Source organism: Saccopteryx bilineata, chromosome 4, assembly GCF_036850765.1.
Source record: "Saccopteryx bilineata isolate mSacBil1 chromosome 4, mSacBil1_pri_phased_curated, whole genome shotgun sequence".
Lineage (NCBI taxonomy): Eukaryota > Metazoa > Chordata > Mammalia > Chiroptera > Emballonuridae > Saccopteryx > Saccopteryx bilineata.
The window spans coordinates 232,102,965-232,127,135 of NC_089493.1; the positions used below are offsets into that span (position 1 = coordinate 232,102,965).

At 35.6% G+C, this 24,171-nt stretch overlaps 1 protein-coding gene and 1 long non-coding RNA gene across 2 annotated transcripts in view; one reads left to right on the forward strand and one right to left on the reverse strand.

Annotated features, from left to right (window-relative positions):
• Positions 1-2,011: 2,011 nt before the first annotated feature.
• On the reverse strand, positions 2,012-17,473 carry NUDT12 (nudix hydrolase 12). The gene is made up of 7 exons (XM_066273958.1): positions 17,366-17,473; positions 14,691-14,902; positions 13,526-14,115; positions 10,743-10,910; positions 9,218-9,331; positions 6,100-6,299; positions 2,012-5,163 (listed from the first exon to the last, which is right to left on the reverse strand). Exons 2-7 carry the CDS (start codon positions 14,894-14,896, stop codon positions 5,053-5,055), a joined length of 1,389 nt encoding a protein of 462 aa, XP_066130055.1. The 5' UTR covers positions 14,897-14,902; positions 17,366-17,473; the 3' UTR covers positions 2,012-5,052.
• An 83-nt stretch (positions 17,474-17,556) lies between these two features.
• Positions 17,557-24,171, forward strand: part of LOC136336291 (uncharacterized) — a 71,947-nt gene continuing 65,332 nt past the window's right edge. The window contains exon 1 of the long non-coding RNA XR_010731406.1: positions 17,557-17,618. This is a non-coding gene — a long non-coding RNA (uncharacterized lncRNA). The remainder of the gene's footprint in view (positions 17,619-24,171) is intronic.

Genomic DNA, 24,171 nt, shown 5'->3' on the forward strand with positions numbered 1-24,171 from the left:
AACTGCTTCTCATCCCTAATAAGATTTGCATTGTGGAAGTTTTATTGTAAGTAATTAGTACATTTGTTTTATAAAAAATTTTCACCTACTATTTTGCATATACACATAAGCAACACAGTTCCAGGACCAGTTCTATCTACTGTTCTCATATGAGATTTAATTGCATTTATTTACTTTATTAACAAACTTATACTTTCCTTCCATCTCATGGTCTTACCTCAGTTGTGCTATTCTTTTCTGTCTATACCCATATCCCTTACCCGATCTTTAAAAGTTACTCAGTCCCTAAATATAAGACCTGAAACAATAAAGTACATAGAAGAAAACATAGGTACTAAACTCATGAACCTTGGTTTTAAAGAGCATTTTATGAATTTGACTCCAAAGGCAGAGAAGTGAAGGCAAAGATAAATGAATGGGACTACATCAGGCTAAGAAGTTTTTGCTCAGCAAGAGAAACTGACAACAAAATAAACAGACAGCCAACTAAATGGGAAATGATATTTTCAAACAACAGCTCAGATAAGGGCCTAATATCCAAAATATACAAAGAACTCATAAAACTCAACAACAAACAAACAAACAAACAATCCAATAAAAAAATGGGAAGAGGACATGAACAGACACTTCTCCCAGGAAGAAATACAAATGGCCAACAGATATATGAAAAGATGCTCATCTTCATTAGTTATTAGAGAAATGCAAATCAAAACTGCAATGAGATACCACCTCACATCTGTTAGATTAGCTATTATCAACAAGACAGGTAATAGCAAGTGTTGGAGAGGCTGTGGAGAAAAAGGAACACTCATTCACTGTTGGTGGGAATGTAAAGTAGTACAATCATTATGGAATAAAGTATGGTGGTTCCTCAAAAATCTGAAAATAGAACTACCATATGACCCAGCAATCCCTCTACTGGGTATATACACCCAAAACTCAGAAACATTGATACGTAAAGACACATGTAGCCCCATGTTCATCGCAGCATTGTTCACAGTGGCCAAGACATGGAAACAACCAAAAAGCCCATCAATAGATGACTGGATAAAGAAGATGTGGCACATATACACTATGGAATACTACTCAGCCATAAGAAATGATGACATCGGATCACTTACAACAAAATGGTTGGATCTTGATAACATTATTGGGAGTGAAATAAGTAAATCAGAAAAAAACTAAGAACTGCATGATTCCATACATAGGTGGGACATAAAAACGAGAAGAAGAGACATGGACAAGAGTGTGGTGGTTATGGGGGGGGAGGAGAGGGAGGGAGAGGGGAAGGGGGAGGGGGAGGGGCACAAAGAAAACCAGATAGAAGGTGACGGAGGACAATCTGATTTTGGGTGATGGGTATGCAACATAATTGAGTGACAAAATAACATGGAGATGTTTTCTTTGAACATATGTACCCTGATTTATTGATGTCACCCCATTAAAATTAATAAAAATTTATATAAGAAAAGTTACTCAGACCTGTGGTGGCGCAGTGGATAAAGCGTCGACCTGGAAATGGTGAGGTCGCCGGTTCGAAACCCTGGGCTTGCCTGGTCAAGGCACATATGGGAGTTGATGCTTCCAGCTCCTCCCCCCCTTCTCTCTCTCTGTCTCTCCTCTCTCTCCCTCTCCTCTCTAAAATGAATAAATAAAAAATTAAAAAAAAAAAAAGAATAAGCTTTAAAAAAAAAAAGTTACTCAGTCATTTGTCCAGCTAAATAAAATATGTAGGCTTATATTTCTGTCCATGAAAAGTAAACAAATGAGAACTTCAAAATGTAAAGACTGGCAATATTTGATAAACAGTAAAAATAGACATTAGACTAGATATATCTTTAAATCTGAAGGTAAAAAATTACTGCCACATATATGTATATGTAGGTCATGGTGTATACAAATATATATCTATACACACTCACATACAGTACATACGTCTATGTGTATATATATAACCCAAAACAATAACATTAAAAAGATTCAAACAAAAAAAATTGTCTTTCACTATGACAACTTTTAAAAAGGTTTTTGTGCTTTTTATTTACACATCATTAATACTAAACAGAAGATGACTGAAATTTGTCTTTTTCCATTTGTTCAGAAGATGTTTATCAAAACAATTAAAAAGACACATAACACACAAACAGAAAATAATTTTTTTAATGTATTGTTACTTCATTTTCATTAAAATACATTCATGGCATGTGAATCTTTTTTTTGGCTATTCTTTCTTTTACATGTAACGACTAACCTCTCAGAGGTTAGAAATTTAAGAATAATTATTAAAACAATAATTTTCTTAGATACTGATTTTCCCTGAGTACAGGATTAAATAGGGAAAACTAAATTTGTAAGTATATTTTGCTGATACTTTGTATTTTACTTTGCTATCCTAACATTATGCAAATTTGACTTATTTTAAAGTAATCATGGATCTGTAAGTATTAAGAGTACATTTAAAATAAAACTGAACCTTAAATCATTATTAATCAAGGCACATCATTTTCTACATACCTATGTAGTTCAAATTTTATCATGTATCTAAATGTCTTAATTTTGTTTAAAGTACTGATATCAATAAGCCTTCATCAATTACTAAAAAAAATGTTTATTAGTAAAACAAAGTTGTAGCTAATAAAATCTTATTTAAGTTAAATAAATTTAAGTATCTAACATTTTAATTAATATTTGGTAAATGAACTGAATTTATTCTTATCTGTTATTTTGATTTATCCTACATATACGTTTAGTAATAGTTTCTAGAGGAAGTATGGTGTACTGGTTCAGACAGTATAGACTCTTATAACTATTACTTAATTGTAATTACACTTAATTGTATTAAAATTTTTAAGTTGTAATTGTGTAACTTATATCAATTACTGTATTTCCCCAAGTATAAGATGCACATTTTCCCCAAAAATTTGAGGTCTAAAGACTGGGTGCGTCTTATCTAGTTGTTGTTTTTTTATTTGTATTTTCTGCTTTTTCACGCTTGTTGTTGCACTCATTGTTGAAGACAGCAATTTGTCATCAGACACAGATGAGGACAAGCTAATGGATAGTTTTGATAGTGATGAGTTGTATGAATTTTATGATGAATAAAACTTGAATTCAATAACTTTATGTAATACAATTTTTTTCAAATTTCAGGCCTCCAATTAAGTTGCATCTTATACATGGGTAAATATGGTAATTAATTCATCTTTAATGACTTAATTAAATTCATCTTTCAGGATTACCTTTATTTTACCTATAAAAGAAGGGCAATGAACTATATATATTATCCTTAACGTGTCTTCCAGCTCTAACATACTATAGTATAGAGTCAAGTTATATATATAGTTAAACATTACCCTTTAAAACAATCAAAACAGCCTTGGAAAATATGACAGTTCTATGTTGTAAAATTGTGAACTACTATAATTTACTTTCTCTTCATTTCTGATTAATTTTTAAGATATAACTAAAATTTTGTTTTAAGATTTTTTAATTTATTGATTAGAGAGAGAGAAGGGGGGAGGAGTGGGAAGTATCAACTTATAGTAGTTGCTTCTTTTTTTTTAAATTTTTTTTTTTTTTTACAGAGACCAAGAGAGAGTCAGAGAGAGGGATAGACAGGAACAGACAGACAGGAACGGAGAGATGAGAAGCGTCAATCATTAGTTTTTCCTTACGTGTTGCAACACCTTAGTTGTTCATTGATTGCTTTCTCATATGTGCCTTGACCGCAGGTCTTCAGCAGACTGAGTAACCCCCTTGCTTGAGCCAGCAATCTTGAGTTGAAGCTGGTGAGCTTTTGCTCAAACCAAATGAGCCCGTGCTCAAGCTGGCGACCTCGGGGTCTCGAACCTGGGTCCTCTGCATCCCAGTCTGATGCTCTATCCACTGCGCCACCACCTGGTCAGGCAGTAGTTGCTTCTTATATGTTCCTTGACTGGGTAAACTCAGCGTTTTGAACTGGTGACTTCAGCCTTCCAGGTCAATCCTCTATCCGTTGAAATACCACAGGTTAGGCTGATATACTTATTTTATAAAGACTTCTTAGAATGTGTTTATTTAAGGTCAAAAAAAAAATTTACATTTGAGTTTAATAAATGTTATTAGTAATGATTATATATATATTTTTGCTAGTGCAGATACATCCCTTATCACAAGATGACAAAGCTAGTGTTTTTTTTTAATATTTAAATCTATCTGCAATTTACATAATACCTGACCTTTGAAGAGAATTCCTTTCAAATACATTTAATTTCAGTGAAAAGCAGAGAATCCTAATTGTCTTGAGACTTTGAGTAGAACTAACAGATAAACAGATAAGTTGATTCTGATCACTAGTAGAGTTGTCAAAATAGAAAATTCATAACACTGATGAAAGTAGACTAATAGCAACACAGTAACTGCGCTACTGCTAAAATAATGGAACCAGGAGAAAAAAGTGAATTTCAATAGGAAGATGAGCAATAATCAGCTACTAACAAGTGAAAGAAACTTTACGGTAATAAAAACAACTGAAAAATCAAGCTCAAAATTGACTCAAATGATTTTGTAACATTTTTCAAAAAAGGTATGACATAAAGCTAGTGTTTTTGTTAAATATGTAAATCTATCTGAGATTCAATAGCTGATCTTTGAGGAAATTCCTTTCAAATGTTTAATATCACAGATGAGTCCTTAATGACTGGTCTAATGCTTATAAGAGGTGTTGGAATTTTGGTTTACTTTCATTTTTATAACAAACTTCTTTACAACATGATTTTTATTAATAGGAATATGGTTTTTTGAGATAAGTATGTTGAGCACAACCAAAAACAACAACAACAAAACGAGTTCACAGAAGGCTGATCCAGATTTTACAAAACTTGAGACGATCTTGTAATTTATAAAAACAAGTATTCTTTGGTTAAGGTGAAAAGTACACTTTGAAAATATTTCAAAAACCCAATGTATTTTGTGTTGTGATATTCTAAAGATCACTGAGGATTTCAAATCTCACTTGAGGAAAAAGTGGTATTACAAATCAATTAGTACTGGGTCAAAGTCTAGTTATTTGATTTAGAGATTGGGGTTCATTCCAATCCAGTGTTTAATCAACTGATGAGCAATAGCTCGGCTTGGTGGCACAAAGAACGCCTGCTGTTTCCCTTTGGTCAGAACATCCACAACCTAAAATACAGCACAATAAAATATATTAGGATTTCAACACTGTCATACTTAAATACTATTTCTATGCTTATATGATTCAACTAAAATGTGATGACTTTTACAATGAATAACAGCAGAATGCAATAATATACATAATCGGCATGCAAAATTTAGTAGAGCATCCTTAGTTGCTTCAATGAGTTGGTGATTCCATTTTTAAAATATTTGAGAAAGTCATATTTTCTTATGAATATAAGGTCATGGAAAAGGAAAGTATGCTCTACACACTGTCAGAGTGGAGTTCACTTTGTAACAGGTTCCATTTTACAAAATTCTGGAAAAAAAATCACATTTCTACTTTTGGAGGTTCAGCATAAAATAAAATTAATTTTATTTAGACAAAGTCAGAAAGGACTTCAGGTGTTCAGTACTGTAGTATATTCATTTGTTTTCTATACAAATTCTTTAGGTCATGCAAAACAAAGATATGTAGTTTATCTCTCATAATACTTAATGATGTTTTAAAAAGTTCTTGTGAGTGTATCTTTGTTATACAGTTTGTTGTTCTTGTCTTTAAACAAAAACTTCACAAATTATAAGCATTTTTGCTGATATTTTTTGAGATGACTGTTTTAAAGCTATATATTAAAATAAAATGTCTAAAAATAAAATTCCTGTTTCTCATCTCTGAAATAATGGTTGGTTATTTTAAGTCCATTTGGATTAAAGCATTTATCTGAAAGAGTGGCATTTGAAATGAGAAAATGCACAAAATCATCATTATTAGAACAATCTCACAGAATGAGGTATCATAGGACACATCAATTACATTGTAATCCATGCATGATGAGAGGGCCATAGCATTCATTCACCTTGAAAATAAGTATCCTTACTGCATGCCTAAACCAATATAGTCAGAGAACAATCAATAGAAGAAGGAATTAAACTGCAGTTTACCTGTTCTCTAGTGAACCAGCGGGCATCCTCTATTTCATTCTTGTCAACTTTAATTTCTGTAGAGACTGCCACAGCTAAGCAACCAATCATTAAGGAGGAGGGCATTGGCCATGGTTGACAAGAGACATACTGAACACGGCCAACTTTGACTCCACTTTCTTCTTCTACTTCTCTCCGAACAGCATCTTCTACTGTCTCCCCTAATCAAATGGGGCAAAAGAACAAGGAGCTGCCGACTCTGGACATATTGTACTCTGAGTGGTTCAAACATTTGGAAATCACTTTGGGCAGAAACCCAATTCAAATCAGAACGCAGAAGCCTAAAGCCAGATTGGAATTTAAGCAAACATTATTTTTTAAAGTATATAATCCCATACAGAATCAAAATAGCAACAAAGTTTTTATTTCTTAAAGGTTCAAATTTTTGTTACATTTAAAAAATAACATCTACAACTATTTATACCTACTATTGGCTAAACACTATATAAATACTTTATATAGTATTTAATTTATATAGTATCACTAAATAGTTATAAATTATCATTACATGGTTTTTATAAATAGCTAGCTAGTCTTTTCCTCACTAAAATCTTCAAACTCTTTGTGGTGCTAATTACTGCAGATGACACTTCAAAATAGTTAGAAAGCACATAACACTAAAAGTTTAAAAACCACGTTAAATAAAACTGAGAACTTTACTTTCTCAATGATTACTGTTCTCTAGATCAGTCACAAGAATTTTTAGAACACGCAATACCTATTTTAGTTAGGGGCACTGACCTCTTTTCCCTTAGACTGCCAAATAAAAGGATGAAACAGTCAAAATAACAATAGCTGCCTGGTGTGAATAAATCAAAATTATACCTATTTTTTTTGTCAGATCATCAAAAAATATATTTTGGTGTGCCACAGAATATTAGTAATTAGTTTATATGTACCACGAGGTGAAAAAGGCTGAAAATTGCTGCTTTAGATGACTGTTGATTCAGCTATAAGAAAATAAAAATGATGCCTATATATGTACTTTATATTTTGATTTATTGGAATTGAGAATCAGAATAGAGGGAATAGTTTCTAAATTAAGTTTAGCTAAAATTTAGAAACATTTTGCTATTTAAATATAGCTTCTTTTTTCAAATAGATACATTTCTTATATTAAAATTAAGAAGTGATGTTCATAAAAAACAGTGAAAAGACAAGTCATAAACTAGCATAAGACATTTGCAAGACCATAACTAAAGATTATAATATAATCCATATTTAAAAACTCCTAAAATCAATAAGAAAAAAGGATAAACAACTAAACACAAATAGGCAAAGAATATAACATTGTAAAACTCAGGGATAACGAAACTAAAAAATTAATACACATCTGAAAAGATACTCCATCAGCAGCAAAATGAAAATGAAAACTACACTGACCTACTATTTCATATCCATCAGAATGGCAAATTAAAAAGTCTGAAAATTCTAACTTGAAGATGTGGAATAATAGAACATTTCATGTTCTGCTAGAAGGAATGTAAATTGGCAGGGACACTAGAGAGCAATGCGGTAATAACTAGAAAAGGTTAAGATGCATACATATTCTATGATCTAGCAATTCTACTCTCAGGAAATAACCTAGATTAGTGGTTTCCAACCTTTTTACACTTGGAAACCAGTGAACATAGAATTATTTTGGGAACCACTAAGGCAGAAATCACTCTGAGCATCAGCAAATTTGAATAAGATCACTGGGTCTACAATCTTCATTCAATATCAGGGTGGTTGGTTAACTCTTTCGTGAACCAGCACGAACTTTCTGGTGTACAGATCTGTGGACTGGTGGTTGAAAAACACTGCATAACTTGAAAATGTGTACAAGGATTAGTGTAAAAATATTCATTGCACTGTTGTTTGTAATAGCAAGAGCTTTGAAATAAGCTAAATGTCCATCAGTGGAATGGATAAATGAACTGCAGAATATTCATAAATGGAATGCTATGTAGTGGTTAAAACAAAAAAATAACCCAGAGCTACTAGAGGCAGTGTAGTGATTAAAAGCAAGGACTCAGAGCCAAACCACCCAGGTTTGAATCCCTGTCCTATCACTTACCAGCTGCTTGATTTTAGGCAAGTTACTTATCAATAGCTCCTGTGTCTTAGTGCTCCAAATGCAAAACTGATGAGGATCATGTGATTTAATATATGGAAGGCCTTTGGTACAGAATGTAACTCTACATGTTTTTATTACTATTATATATTATCTAGCAATGCAGATCAATATTGAAAGTTGAGATTAAACATGTATTAATTAATATATTCATTCATTTATTCCACAAATATTTATTGAACTACTACTATATAAGAGGCACTGCGCTAAGGTTTTGTGATACACTGATGAATAACACAAAGACCCTGCCTTTATGGAATTTATTTTCTGGTATGAGCAGATAACCAGAGAGACAGACAGATATACATTCATACCTGCATACCATGTTGGTGGTGATGAGTGCGGAAGCAAAACAAACTCGCAGGATAGATAACAGGGATTGTGAACGCAGGGTATGAGACTAACTAATGTATTTGGGGTTCTCAGGGCAGGCAAAGGTGACAGCTGAGCCTAGTACAGAAGTAAGTGAGGTATAAATCATTCCAATACCTTGGGGAACAGCAATATAGGAAAGCTATATGAAAGTGCAAGTACTGAATTTTTAAAACATATAAAATTATTCCACTAGTAAAAATAAAATTCTATCATTTAACATACACAGAAAATATACTGCTCTCAAAAATTAGGGGATATTTAAAAATGAATATGAAGTGATTAAAAAAGCATTTTATTGTTTTATTAAACAAGAATATCAGAAAAGCAAACAATCAAAGCAAGTTGTTCAATTATGCAAATGAGATGCAAACCCAACTTTTATTTCATTGGTGAAAATGCACTGTACAGAAGGCTGAAAGTATTGGAGTATCTGCACATTCCCTGAGACCCTAATTTTTGTGAGCAGTGTATTTAAAAATATCTTATAACATAATTAATCAAAGATTATTTATCAAATGTCTAAAATTTTTATTTGGAAATTATAAGTTAAATAAAAATTATTAAAAAATATATTTTTAAAAGGCTTACCAGGTTCAATAAATCCAGCAAGGCAGGTAAACATGCCTGGGGGATATCTTTTCTGCCTGCCTAAAAGACATTTGGTCCCATCTGGATGAATAACTTGCATGATTACTACTGGATCTATTAAAGAACACATCAGATATATGAATGACAGGGAAAAATAATTTAGACTCATTGTGTATGTAGAGTCACTGACTAGTAAGGTAATTAAAAGGTGTATCTACTGTGAGAACAAGACTTGTCTAGTTACAAGAGATTGTGTTTTTCTGCCTAAGGACACTATTTCAGGGATGTTGTATAGAAGACTGTCAGTAAGCTATCATTTTTGTCCTCATCTTAATAGCAACATTTCTTGTATACTTAGGGTGTGCTAAGCATATATACTTATTTTTGTGTGTTTGTGTGTGTGACAGAGACAGAGAGAGAGAGAGAGAGAGAGAGAGAGGGACAGATAGGGACAGCTGGAATGGAGAGAGATGAGAATCATCAATTCTTTGTTGCAGCACCTTAGTTGTTCATTGATTGCTTTTTCATATGTGCCTTGACTGGGGGGCTACAGCAGACTGAGTGACCCCTTGCTCAAGCCAGCGACCTTGAGATCAAGCTTCTGAGCCTTGTTCAAACCAGATGAGCCTGCACTCAAGCTGGCGACCTCAGGGTTTCAAACTTGGGTCCTCCGCATCCCAGTCTAACGCTTTATACACTATGCCACAGCCTGGTCAGGCTGTACTTACTTTTTATAAAAAAATAGTGTAAGTAGATAATACATGACATGAAGAAAATTAAAATTCTACCACAATAAATGTAGTGAATTTCCTTTTACCTTCCATCCCAATCTTTAACAGAATGTTTTAAAAAGGTAAGGTGGTTCTATGATCAAGCTATTAAAAAATATACATATAAATTAAATACAGTTTATCTCTCTGGAAGTCACTAATTTAGTGAATTATCCTCCCTATGTCATGGCTGAGATCCAGAAATCAAATGTAACAGGCTCCTGACAATAAAAACAGATTGAGCTTCACTTACTCCCAGGAGACCTCCTCAGGTGTTACCTAGTCTGTCTATTCTCTTTAAAGTTTTAAACGGATGGGTTATAAGATTTTCAAATCCACAGCAGACAGAACAGCACTTAGAAGGAGAGAGGGTACAGGCAGATACCAGCAGTTATAAGCTGCTATTTCTAGGCTGTATTCCTTTGGTGATGCCTCAAACAGGCACTGAATTGTGGTCCTTTTACTTTTGTCTCTGAACTAAGGTGAATCCACATTGGTAGGCTTTTAAAATCATGTATATTAACACATAAAATTTATAACTTAGCCAGAGTTAAGAAATGACTAATAATGTACAATGTCCCTTATTTAAAAGTCATGAAAGTATATAACTTCATATATATGGTCTTAATGGTTAAATTTAACATGATCTTAATAAAAAAGGTCAACCCTTTAGCAACTGAAAATCTTATCTTTAAAATGTCTTACTCCCTAAGATTCCAGATGGTTGAGATTTCACTGTAGAAGAAAAGGCTTACCAACTCTTGGGTATGATGTATTGTGAACACCGTGGAGGCTAGGACAGTCTTCTTTTAAGCATACTCTTTTGTAGCCACCTTCTTCGATTTTAGTTGCACTTCCACAGGTTGGACAGAACTTGTATCGACTGTGCCAGGCGAGAACAGATCTTGCTTGAGCTACAACCCCTTTAAGAGAAACATGTAGGAATATGCTATGAAAATATGCAGAGTTAAGATGACAATTAGAGACAGTGAGGCACCCTAGGGCAAAATTCCCGAGTGGATGAGAGTCCAGGGGCCTCTCTGACCCATACTGGAAACAGTGAGTGCTGGAAACAGCAAAACAGCAGGATGAGATTCAGTAACAGAAAGTGTTTAGGTTCTCAGAACAGAGACTAGAAGTCAGCATGTTCCTTGTCCTTTACTTCACCTCTGAAAACTTCTGCTGTCTGTTTCCTTGAGTTATCTGTACTGGCTAATAAATATGTGAGTAAGGCTGGGGACGGGGCTTCAGTCCTTAGGTCTGCTGAGAGGGCCTGTTCCCTCCACTCGGCCCCTCAGAGAATTTTATTGTCGCCAAATTATAAACAAACTAACATATAATAAAATGTTCTCAAATCATTAATAAAGACATATATTGTATAAAATGTTCTTAAGTCATAAGACATATACTTTTGAATAGGTGTGTGATCAAGGATTTCAGTATTCCCATTTTCAAAAAAGTTTATTTTATTGATTTTAGAAAGAAGCAAGAAGAGAGCAAGAGCGACAGGAACACTGATCTGCTCCTGTACGTGTCCGGACCAGGGATCAAAGCAGCCACCTCTGCCCTTCAGGATGATGCTCTAACCAACCAAGCTACCCGGCCAGGGAGGTGTTCCCATTTTCATGATGTGTACATTTCTTTTAAAGTAGAAGATTTAATTCTACATATGACAAATGAAAATTAGATTTAACTTTAACTTGAACTAATAAAATATAACTCTCACATAAGATAGATGTACTAACATACATCTTACCTGTTATATTAGCTCAGGCTTTTACTTTGGGTGAATGTGAGATTTTGGATATTCAAGATTCTAGTGTATAGTGATTTTTATAAACACTGCCTTTAAAAATACTGACTTTTATAAAAATACACTACAAGGTCAATTTCTAACTTGGACTTGAACTATAAGAGGCAATTAGGAATGTGTTGGAACTCATCTCTGCCTTGGCGATTAAGCCACTACTGATCCATGTCACTGTAAAATATATCCTGTTTACAACTGGAAACTGTGCAGAGGGTATAAAAAAATACTGTGTTTACAACATTCATGGCTCTGGAAGGGCCTTCCACATCACCTAAGGGAAGGTGAGCATTGATAAGTGACCACTTCCTCACCTCCCAGTACCTCCTCAACCTATCCTAATCTAGCTTCCCTCCCTCCCAGTCCACCGACACACCTCTTGTCTAAGTCAACACCTCCATTCTAGCAAAACCAAAGATGCTTAAAGAAAAAAGGTCATCTTCCTCCAATTCTCTCTAGCATTCAGCACATTTGACCAGTACCTCCAAAAAATACTCTGCTCTCACAGTTTCTGTGTTTCCAGTCCTCCTCCTACCTTATGGCTACACTGTCAGCATTAACTTTGATGGCTCTTCTTCCTGCCTGACTTTTAAACTGAGAGAGATTTAGGTATGATTCTGTGATTCTCTTTCTTACTTTCTCTCAACTCTCTAATATCAGTAGCTTCCTGGGATTAAATGCCATCTTTGTGTTGATGACTCCCATATGGTATCTGTAGTTCAGACCTGACCTCTCCTCTCCTCTCTTCTCCTCTCCTCTCCTCCCCTCTCTCCATCTTCTAATATTCTCTAAAACGTAGCCTGCCCCAAACTAATATCCTGATTTACTTACTTCAAGCTGCCCTGCTTCTCTTGCTCTACTCATCACCCTTCATTAGTTTATCAAAAATTAGTATCACTATCTGCCTAATTACTAAAGTCTCAAACCTAGCAATCATGCCTGATCTTTTATTTCATTATTATACAGTCTATACTCATTCCATCAAGTATTGTCAGTTTTCTTTCAAAAGTTATTTCTTGACTATACCTCATTTTCTCCATCTTTACTATTATCATCTTAACTCAGGTCATAGTCCAGGTCACTACTCCCTCCCTTTCACTTATAATAGTTTCAACCTACTGATCAAGCTCTATCAGTTCTACCTCAAACTCTCTCTTTCCATCCATCCATTAATCCAAGCCACTGAAATCTCTTACCTGGGATGCAATAATTTCTAATCACCTCTCATCGCACCTGGCTTCCATACTTAATTACAATTCATGATCTACAGAGCAGCCAAAGTAAAGGTTTTTGTTTTTTTCTTAAGCATAGGTCAGGTTATAACATTTAATGGAATTTACACTAAAACCCTCCAGTTTCTTACCATGGCATAAAAAGCCCCACACGAACTGGCACGCCCAGCAACAGAAAACAGAACAGAACAAAGTCTTTGCCATCAGGCTCAGTGTACAGCAGGTACTTGATAATTATTCACTGAAGAATCAGATGAAGCCATCATGCATTAGGGTTAGTTCTGGGGAAATTAATCTTGGCTGATTAAGACTGCTATAACTTCCCAGGAGAACAGTCCCCTAGGGTGAGAACTTGACAAAGTTTCTAATGAAGATATCACTGAATTCCATTACTTACTGGGAAAAGCATGCCCCCTAGAAACTGTGGATACATACAACTCCAATACAGTTCCAAAAACCAGGTTATTACCAGTACTAGTACTGAGTGCTCACTTCTTACCAGCTTCATTTTCTTTCAACTGCAGAAGAGCTGGCATTGGAGGATGAAGAAAGTAGCAGTTTTCATGTCTTTGCTTGAATTCTTCGGCAGCAACAGGATCTATACCGAGAGCAAACCAGGCAACCAATCCATCGTCTTCCTCTCTTGGGACTTCCCCAGCATAATTAAGTAACTCTTTTTTCATTTCAAGTTCTACTCCAAGGAAAATCAAGGTGATCTTTTCAGGCTGCGCCAAATAGTCCTTTATATCTGTGTAGTTCAGCTGACAAAGCCTGACTTCTGGTTGCTGGGAACTTTCTTTATTGCCGCCTAGAGTAACCAAGGGGTTTAAATCTGAGAAAAGGATATAAACTGTAGCTGGATGGCTTTCTTTAGCTAGTAGCCAGTCGGAGTTATTTCTTTTTTCACTTTTCCGGTCCAACAGTGTTTTGCTAAAATAATTTTCACACTCTTCCGTTTCACTGGTTAGGAACCAAGGCTTTGTCCCACCTTTAGCATTAGCTAGTAAGTTAACTACATGCTTGTAACCCCAAAATTTAGCAATATCCAGTGCAGTTTGCCTTGATTTGTTGACAATGGACCTGTTACACCTACAGGTAAAAAGAAATAATAGGGAATAAGCATTTTCTTTAGGATTTATCAAAATAAAATACTTCCAGATGTATATTATAGTCCCTCTAATTAATGATTACATAGATTTTTTTTTAGTACATTATTTACAAGAGGGAAGGTCAAAGGAAATAATCATAAGTGGTGAGAAGTTAGTGAATATTTAAATTTTCTGGAAAATTAAAAATTAAAAAGCAGTATGTGCTATAAGATATTAAAAATTTACAAGGGATTCATGGTAGTCATAGTGGGTAGATTTACATATTCTATTTGGGAAAAATATTAGATTAACTCTATATTTTAATAATATTTGCTTTAATAGCAAAGCAAATTTTAGAAATTTTATAAATTTGCTTTGCTATTAATATAAAAATTCCTCAATAAAAATGTTACAAGCTTTTAATGAGAAATTATGCTACATTTTCATATAATTAAACTAGTTAATGAGTTATTTACAAGTCCAATGACATTAATATGGCTACAAGAAAAACTGAAAAGATGTAACCCAGAAATTAAACCACATACTCCTTCAGGTAGTATAACCTAAAATGTTTACCCTTTCTCGAGTAGAAATTGGACAACATCTGGGTGCCCATTCCTTGCAGCATACATTAAAGCAGTCCAGCCATTTTCAGAAGTTTCATTGAGAAGAGATGGAGAATGGCTGAGTATTGCTGTTAATCTGGCAATATCTCCTTCTGCGGCTGAACAGTGAAACTGGGAAATTAGTTCTTGCTTTGGGCTTCTCTTTATAGAAGACATTTTTTCCTTTAAAAAAATAGAATAAACACTTGCAATTGCTTTTTAAATCAATGACTGAACAGTATCTAAGTGCTAATATAATTAGAATAACAGTGATGGTTTCTAAAAAAAACTACTCTTCAAAAGATAACTAGTAATCAACTGTTATCAGAGCATACCTTTCAAAATTGTCATGAATTGAGTTTCAAATATAATTCAACACAAAGGATATGTAGAATAATGTATATAGATGAGGGGGCCATATCCTTAGGAGAGGGTCAGGTACCAGCTTTACAAAGATAAGTAGGTATTTGAATTAGACCCAAGGGACTTCAGTGGGAGGAGGGTTTAAAACAGATAGAAGTAAAGGCAGAAGTTTTCAGCAGATGACCAATAGTATTCTCTTAGATTCTTGAGTACATGAAACAGGTTCCTGCCCTCAGAGAAATTGTGACCCTATAGCAAATTATTCAAAAAGGTAAATTTTTCATAAAAACAACTTACTGCTTTTCCTTGCACAATTATGCAATCTGTCTGGAATTGACTTTTGTTCATGATATGAGGTAGAGGTCAAGAGACATTTTTATCTCATTGAGTAATCCATTTGCCTTGGCATCATTATTGGAATTATCACCTTTGTTCCTGTGTTTCACTGCAGTATTATCTTTGTCATAAATCAGATGACCACATATTTTAGATCTACTATTGGACACTGTTCTATTGGTCACTTTGTCTATTTATGAATCACAAAATCTTTTAAAATCCTTAACTTTGTTTTGTCACTGTTGTTTCAGTAAGAAAAAAAATACAGAAAATAATTGTGTCATATCTCGTAATAAATGTTGCCTAAATGTGGAAGGGCATAAACTGAACTATTTTTGGTAGGAATGGTTCATATTTCAATTGTGTATGAACTCTTTAAAGTACCTTTTTTAAGGTGTACATTTTTTTTTCTCTATGAAATGCTGTTAGGAAAAGATTTGGAGTTCCAAGTAGGTTTATACCAATCTAAGCAATAAGATATTTAGGCTAAAAAGAAGGAAAGGTTATAATTCACAATTTTTAAAAGCTTTTTTCTCCAGGGTTCTGATACTACAATTTGGCAGACCAATTTTATAGCAGGAGTGGTATGAACAAAATTTAGGGGGAAAAATGGGAGATTAACTTTATTTTGTCTATTCACCTTTTTGTGTTTGTATTTTTCTCCTACTTTCAGATAAATAGGTGAAAAGTATAAATGAGTGACATATACTCACAGGAATGTAAGCATTTGGATTAAATCTTGTAATGAAAATCTGTTTATAACTTAGAAAAAATTACTTCTATTTTAAAAAAACAATTTTTAAAATTCTTTTCATTAACTCTAGAATTTGTCCAACCAGTCTCTTCATACTGAGATTTTCAAATGCTTTAAAAATATTATAATAACAAAAGATACTTTTCAGGACTTTTGAAGCAATGCTATATACTGACTCACGTGGAGTCTCCCTTATAAGTTGTCTTTCCCTTAAATTTATTTTCTATAAAACTCTCATCATGCTGGTGCTTTAGTTAGGTTCACTTTAAGCAGCATTTCACTGCCTCATGTTCTGAAGTCATGGTCAATGTTACACCCTCTCCACAGGTCACTCCAGGGACTGCAAAACTTTCTTCCAAAAATACAGTACTCTTCAGTAGCCCCAGTGCGATGCTTATGCATACAGTATTTTCAGGAGAAAGCGGAAATGTACACGCTCCCCGTTAGCCTTTGCAGTGGAAAAGCCATCTAGAAAGAGAACCATTACTCATTCCAGATAAGCACGCCGAGTCTGAAGTCCACTCTCCTGTTTGCTTTACCTTTTCCTCGCACATTGACAGGTCCCCCGGGGGTAAGGATTTGAAGGGAGGACCAACGATCAGTTACCTACACGCTGCCCTCGCTTCCCAAGAGGGCAATGGGCTATTCTGAGATCATGGAAGAGTCTTAGGTTTTAAGGGTCTTAGATTTGATCAAAACCAACATCTACTTTGACTTATGTGTAACTGGGGCCCATGACTTGCCCAAGGCTCCATAGATAACGTGGGCCTCACATTTGGCTCCGTCACTTGAGTCACCGACCAGTAATTACTTTAACGAATTCCCCTTCCTCGGGCACTCAAGCCAATCAAGCGCTACCCACGCGCGGTTTCCTCAAACGGTCGAGCACCTTAAGACAGTTTATTTTCTTGCCACTACCATGAGATTCCTTCTTTTAATGGGACACCACACTCGACGTGGCATTTCCTTTCCCCGACTTCAAATGCCACCAGCCGCCGGGCCCGCCGCGCGCCCGCTCCCTCCCGGGATCCCAGCTGCGGAGCCACAGCTCCCGCGACTGCACCCGGCCTCGCAACGAGGCTGCACCGCACGCTCAAACAGGGCCCGCCGGACAGCGCAGGGACGAAAGAGCACAGAGAACTGGTCACCAGACCCGGGCTAGGGCCGATTAACACGCCGCTGCGGCTACTAACCAAAAGATGACCAGAACGTTGGACACCGTGATGTAGTAGAAGGAGCGGTAAAACCTGACAGTCTTCCCGGCTCCGGCTAGAGCTTTCCTGACTTCCGGTAGAGGGCCGATGTCCTCGCAGGGCTTTATGGGAGATGTAGTTTGACGGCCAAAGGCTTTGCGCGATCGGAGAAGGGGCGGGGTTTTGGCAGGAAAACATTCCGGAATGTCCAGTCCGGCGCGAGTTCTGGGCTAGGACAATAGGCTTCCTGGAGGTGAGTGAAGGGTTGGTTATTCTTCCGGGTGAGAATGAGCTGTGTAGAGTATGGTGCTGGCAATGTATAACTCTAGCTCTGTGGAACCGGTTTAAAGTTTTACAATATTTTGCATCCAGCTGATAATATTCAATGCAATGGAGTGTTCTAAGCATTCTTTTATGTTAAGCAAAACTGGAATCAGAACTGGACCAAGACATTACAGTATGTAACCTTAAACAAGGTGTTGACCTCTGAACCTGAATCTCCTCATATGTAAAATGGCACCTTATGTTAATGCCCACCTCATTCCCATAGTCCTTTAGAAAGTACGTACCAAGTGCCCACATTTTCTTGGGTTGTTCTAAGGTATAAATAGTATAATGCGTGGAGTTATTAGTAAGGTGATCAATTGTCCTCCTTTAGGGAGGACAGTCCTTTTGTAAGTTCCGTCCTCTCTTGAAAAGTGTCCTCCTACATGTTCTCCTTTTTGATATTGGAAGACTAATCTGTAAATGTCTGTATTCGATCGATGCAGAGTCGATCCATTGCGTGTGATGTGATGTATTTGTATCTAAATGAGTACTTTTTTCTAATTATTATTAAAAATTAATAGGCATGTAAGCATAATTACAATATAAAATATTACGAATGTTTTTGTTATGCATTTATCATATTATAGTGTATTGTTGCAATGAATACAATGTTTCTTTTATTTATGATATTGTTTTCTTGAATTTATTTTTGTTCTTTTCATTGTAAAAAAGTTGGTTACCTTACTATCAGGACAGTGCTAAGTCTAGAGCTAGTAGTACCCTCAACACAATTATTATTGTTGCTGTTATTATTTTAGTTCCTCCCCTTTCATGCTCCGAAACCTACAGAAGTTACCTGAGTCCGCAATTACAAAGGTAGGAGTTGGCAGTTTTTAAACTTACAGGTTTCTTGTTTACTAAATTGGCTCTTGGGAAATCAGCAACAATTAAGGAATCTCTTAAGGTTGACTGTTGCTTCCTGCCTGGATTTTAGTCATTATGTTAATGGGAAATTGCACCAGATGTTAGACCTCAGTATTTGAGTTTGGCTAAGAAAATAATTCATAGCCAAGGAACTCAAATATAAACAAAAATTTATTAGAGAGTCACAGAAGTGGAAGAAATGAGCCATGGAAGAAGTGAGCTATCTGGGCTCTGTGGATTCAGGTAGCAGCAAATTAGAGGCAAAGTAAGGGCCCTGGGAGCTTAGGAGAAAGAAAGCAAAGGTATATAGTTTTGAGAGAAGAAAGGGGGAAGAAGAGGCACGGAAGTGTGTAAAAGAACACACCCTGGATCCTTTGTTTTAGGGGTTTTTGGAGGATCCTTCCTCTTGGAGTTCTCAGGGGAGAATCTCAGTGGATATTCATCAGCTTTACAGCTGTGTCCTTTTAGGGTCTTGGTCTCTACTGATTGGCTGGTGCTAAACTAGGGAGTTATTAATCATTGCTGCTGATCCTGATGTCAGCCAGGGCACTACTTCATCTGGTTTTTGCTACTTTTAGGAGCCTGGAGCTGAAACACAACTGAGGCTACAATATAAAATGGTTTTTAAAAAGAACGTTACTACAATAACATTAGTGCAACTTACATTTTAAAATAATTCTGTAGTATTATAAGACAATCGACATCAAATTGAATCATCATATATATTTTATTTTGTATTTATTTACTTGAATTAGGACCTAAACAAAGTTTCCACTTTACATTTGATTTTTTTATCTATAGATTCACCTCTATTTTTTTCTTGCAGTTTATTTGTTAAAGAATAGTGATCATTTGCTGTATAAAATTTACCACATTCTGAATTTTGCAAATTGTATTCCTATGGTTTCCTTTCTCCTGCATGTTTTATAAATTAGTAGTTAAAGCTACAGGATTATCTAGGTTAAGCTTTTTTTTTTTTTTTGGCAAAAAGATTTCATATTCACTTCCTATTGCATTATATTAAAAGGTACACACTGTCTTGTCTCTCTTTTTGTCATGCTATAATTGGTTATTGGGTTCAGGTGTTGTCAATTTGATAAGATTTGTGATAAACAACATAAATTTTCTCATTAACTTTTCAGCTAATAGTAGTTTTGGCAGCCATTGATGATTATTGCATAGGTCCATTATTTCATTTAGAGTTGCAAAATGGCTAGTGGGAACCCTCTCAAGTGAGCTCCTGAGTTCTTTTGACCAAGCCACTGTACTGTTTGATAGTTTACTTCCTTTCTGGCATGAAAAAATGGTTTAGACTCATCTTGTAAATATTCTGCACAGACTTGAAACCAGCCCTTTCTCCATGGAGCCTCGATTCCTTTTAGTAAGAAATGCTCTTTAGATACCACAGTTTTTGTACTGATGATTCCATTCCAAATGGGTGACTGAATAATTCTATGCATGCAGTCCTTTTCTGGAGAATCCAAACATACAGATCCTATACTATAGGAGTTCACTTTCCAAGGATATTAATGGTGCCATCATAGATGTTAATGTCTTAATGTTTTCAGTTCATTACACTCCCATTCAGAAACTTAAAGTTTCCTCAATATCCACAAGAAAAAGTTAAAACTCTTTAGCCTAGCATTAGATATCTTTCTTAAGCTATCTATGGCCCCAACATATATTTTTAGCCATATTCCCCCCAAGAGTATGCAATAAAAACTGTCTCACTGATTTAGAAAGACTGGCTTATTACCTAGGAGAACTCTTATGCTTTCCTATTTATATTTTTGCTCCTTCCAGATCTAGGAACAGGATGTGGTCCAGGCTCTTTAGAATTAAGCAGTACACTGTGGACAGAAGGGCTGCCCCTCTGGGCCAAAGCAGCTATAAGACAGTAAATTGCCATCTAGATCTTTATTACAGTGTTATGGCAGTCTGAGTGTGGCATGTTAAGATGACCAAGTCATGACCGGTTGGCTCAGTGGTAGAACATTGACCTGGTGTGTGAAAGTCCCAGGTTCAATTCCTAGTCAGAGTATGCACGAGAAGCAACCATCTGCTTCTCCTCCCTCCCCCTTCTCTCTCTCTCTTCCTCCCCTGCACCCATGGCTCAAGTGATTTGAGCGTGTTGGCCCCAGGTGCTGAGGATGGCTATGTGGAGCCTCTGCCTCAGGTGCTAAAAATAGCTAGGTTATAAGCATGGCCCCAGATGGGCAGAACATTGACCTCAGATGGGGGTTGCCACCTGGCTGGGGCACATGCAGGAGTCTATCTCCCCTTATCTCACTTAAATAAAAAAATAAAAGAAGAAGATGACCAAGTCACAAGGAGATGGGATTGGCATTTCTCCTTGGGAGGGAGCTGCCATGGGGAGCTGCCAAAGTTGCAGTGGACTTTGAATGAGTGAGAAGTGAACCTTTTGGTGTACACCACTGAGATTTTAGGGGTAAGTTGCTACCTTGCCATGACCTAATCTATACAGAATAATACAGAAAACAATAAGGAGGTAACCTCTGGACTGAGTTTTGACAACCCCCCCACCTTCTCTCTATCTCTTCCTGCCTGCACCCATGGCTTCAGTGATTTGAATGTGTTGGCCCCAGGTGCTGAGGATGGCTATAACAAAATTTTTAGCACCTTAGCATGGCTTGACAAAATTGGGGCTTTTCCTTTTCTTCTTGCCAGGGTAAAACCTTGTCCCTTAAAAGAGGAGGACCAAACTTAGAGATAAAAGTATATTAGCAGATGAAGAGGTCGTATATTCTACTAAGCTACAGATGTGTCAGAAAAAACATACCATAAAATCCTGATAGTCCAGGGGCCTGGTAGGCAGATTGTGGACAGTGCCCTGTCAGCAGTCCCCATCTTGTCTGATTTAAGGCCTGCTGTGCTCACTCTTTTGCAAATTCATTTCCCCTTGCTGAAAATGATAGCATGTAATAGCCCCTGGCAGAAATGACCAAAATAAAACACTTTACCCTTTACACATGTACATCCAGATATACCTTTAATCTTTTAATATGCTCATTTATGATTTTTATGGGTACCAAGCTGCTTTTGCTGATTTTAATGGCAATTTCATCTGTTTTATGATTTTCAAAATCAATTTTCAGAGTTTTTCACCTTTAGAAATCTATGAAATGACTGTATTTTTCACACAAACATCAATTTCTGTATTTTATATAGTACTACCAAATAGCAGTTTATACTTATTTACAAATTGTCTTGCCCTTTTGCTGTATGAGTTGTGTTTTATGAAGCAGCAACCATGATGTGAGTCTGTCTGCTCAGAGGCAGCATGACGTCGCTTGAAAGAGCAGTATTCTTTCTGTGTACTCAACTTAATTGATGCAATAATTTACTCATGAGCTGCTGTTCACATTTCATGTTTAAGTCGCTCAAGCTTGTTTTTTTTTTTTCTTACTTAAAATGTCTAGGCTGATGAAAATTTAAATGGATTCGTAGCATTTAAAAATGTCCTCAAAACTGCAGCGTGACAACCATCAGATTCTCTATTCAATAGTTTTAGTTTAGTTATTTTGAAGCTATCAGATGAAAAGAAATCTAAATTTAATATTCTGTAACAGGTTTTTCATCACCATGCTTTAGCTGAAATATATATATTTCAGTTTCAGTTTTGTATTTTTCCTTAGGATATTTTTGACCCCAGATACTTTTTTCCTTTAAATTTGACCGAGCTGTGATCATAGCTTTGACCTCTAGCCTTGAAAGAAGTGGAGTTATGCCTCTCAGGAGTGATGCCTCAGGCACTTTGCCAGGCGGTCAGCAGGGATTATTTCTGAGGCTGTGCAGCTATGACCTTCTACGAGAGTGAATGTCTGCAGAGCACGTAAATTCCTTCAACTGTGATTGAGAATCTTAGGTTTGTTACCCGCTCTATGAGTCAGAGTCCATTCTATTTCTACGGAGGATGGGGTAATTTAGTACTATATTTAAAGCCGCATGTTATGTGCCCACATGTCAGTTAATTTACTATTGGAGGTGAATACAGTCTGTTTTTGAGTCCCATGTAGGTTTAGTTCAGAACTAAATCTAAAAATTTGGAGTGAAAAACTGAGATAGTTTTACTATATTAGAGGGCACCTTACCTGCTATTTCTAAACAAAATGCCCTAACAGTGCTCTGTCAGCTGTCCCCAACTTGTCTGATTTCAATATCCCAGAGAGGATTTCTGTTGCCTCCTAAGCTGTCACTACACAATAATATAATGCTGATTGCTGTGATAGTCTCAGAATACATTAAAAGAGGAATGAAATTTAGAATGACTAATAAACACTTTTTGAAACTTGGCTGGAATTTTGTTCTTAGTCTCTGAACTGAACTGTCCGTCTGCATCTAATACATTTTTATTTTGAAAAATTACAAGACTATTCTATCTCTTTTCCCTTCCAAAAGGTATTTATATATTTTGAGAATAAAAGCCTGATTTTTAACATTATATGTGATGATTGTTAACATTATTGTTAAAAATGCCATGTGTATTTTAAGTTCTTGTAAAATATCTTTGAGAATCCATTTAGTGTCACTATGCTGTCTAGCCAGTTTCAATATAAATCTGATAGAATTGTGAGAAAGCTAGAGTAATTTAAGAGAGGAGCTATGCCACTGAAGGCCATGTGAAGTACTTAGAAAGCCAAGATGAGGAACTATTACAGAATGCCATCAGGGACATCTCATGTAATATTCCATTTTGTCCTTGTTAAAAAGTTACCTGCTGTGGATGAAAACATTTCAAATTTAAATCAGATGGAAGTTTTCTGGCAACAGGACTATCAATGTGATACTTTTTATGTAGGACCAAGTACTTTGGTCTGACACAAAATTTGAACTCATTCATTCATTCATTCATTCATTCATTCATTCATTCATCCAAAAATGGGTAAGGAGTTCTTAAAATGTTAATGGAGAATAGTACTTGAATTAGCCGAATTCCATTGTCAAATCTTTTTCTTTTCCTGAATTTAAACTTAATGGAGGTCAGTTACGCAAAATATATCTAATTTTGTTAAAGCCAAAGGGAGAGAGGAATTAACAGGTGCATTCAAGATAAAAATCTGTTATTGGTATAAGGAGAATTTTAACCCAGGTCTCCATGGTTCCTTAATGGTCAATTGGTAAATATTCTGAGAAGATATTCTGCATTATTTTTAAATGAGAAGTGCTGTTTATTACTGTATTTCCCCATGTATAAGACACATATGTTTTCGAAAAAATTTGGGTCTAAAAACTGAGTGCATCTTATACAGTGGTTGTGGATTTTTTTACTTGCATTTCCTGCTTTTTTGCACTTGTTTTTGAGCTCATTGTTGAAGACAGTGATTTGTCATCAAACACAGATGAGGACAAGCTAATGGATGGGAGTTTTCACAGAGATGAGGAGCTGTATGAATTTTATGATACATAACTTCATGTAATACATTTTTTCTTCAAATTTCGGGCCCCAAAATTAAGATGCGTCTTCTACTTGGGATCATCTTATACATGGGGAAATACGGTATATATCAGTATCAAATATAAATACTACTATGTAAATGTTGTCTGTTTTTCTTTAGGTCCTAAATACTCACCTGATAACCTTTTTTTTTTATGGA

What these genes read in the sequence shown, in the direction of transcription:
- NUDT12 (XM_066273958.1), bottom strand. Translation starts at nt 14,896, where the DNA reads ATGTCTTCTATAAAGAGAAGCCCAAAGCAAGAACTAATTTCCCAGTTT. An exon ending in GTTGAAAGAAAATGAAGCTG is followed by an intron (nt 10,911 to 13,525) that starts GTAAGAAGTGAG and finishes TTTCTCTTAAAG; the next exon opens with GGGTTGTAGCTCAAGCAAGA. An exon ending in GCTGGTTCACTAGAGAACAG is followed by an intron (nt 5,164 to 6,099) that starts GTAAACTGCAGT and finishes GCTGTATTTTAG; the next exon opens with GTTGTGGATGTTCTGACCAA.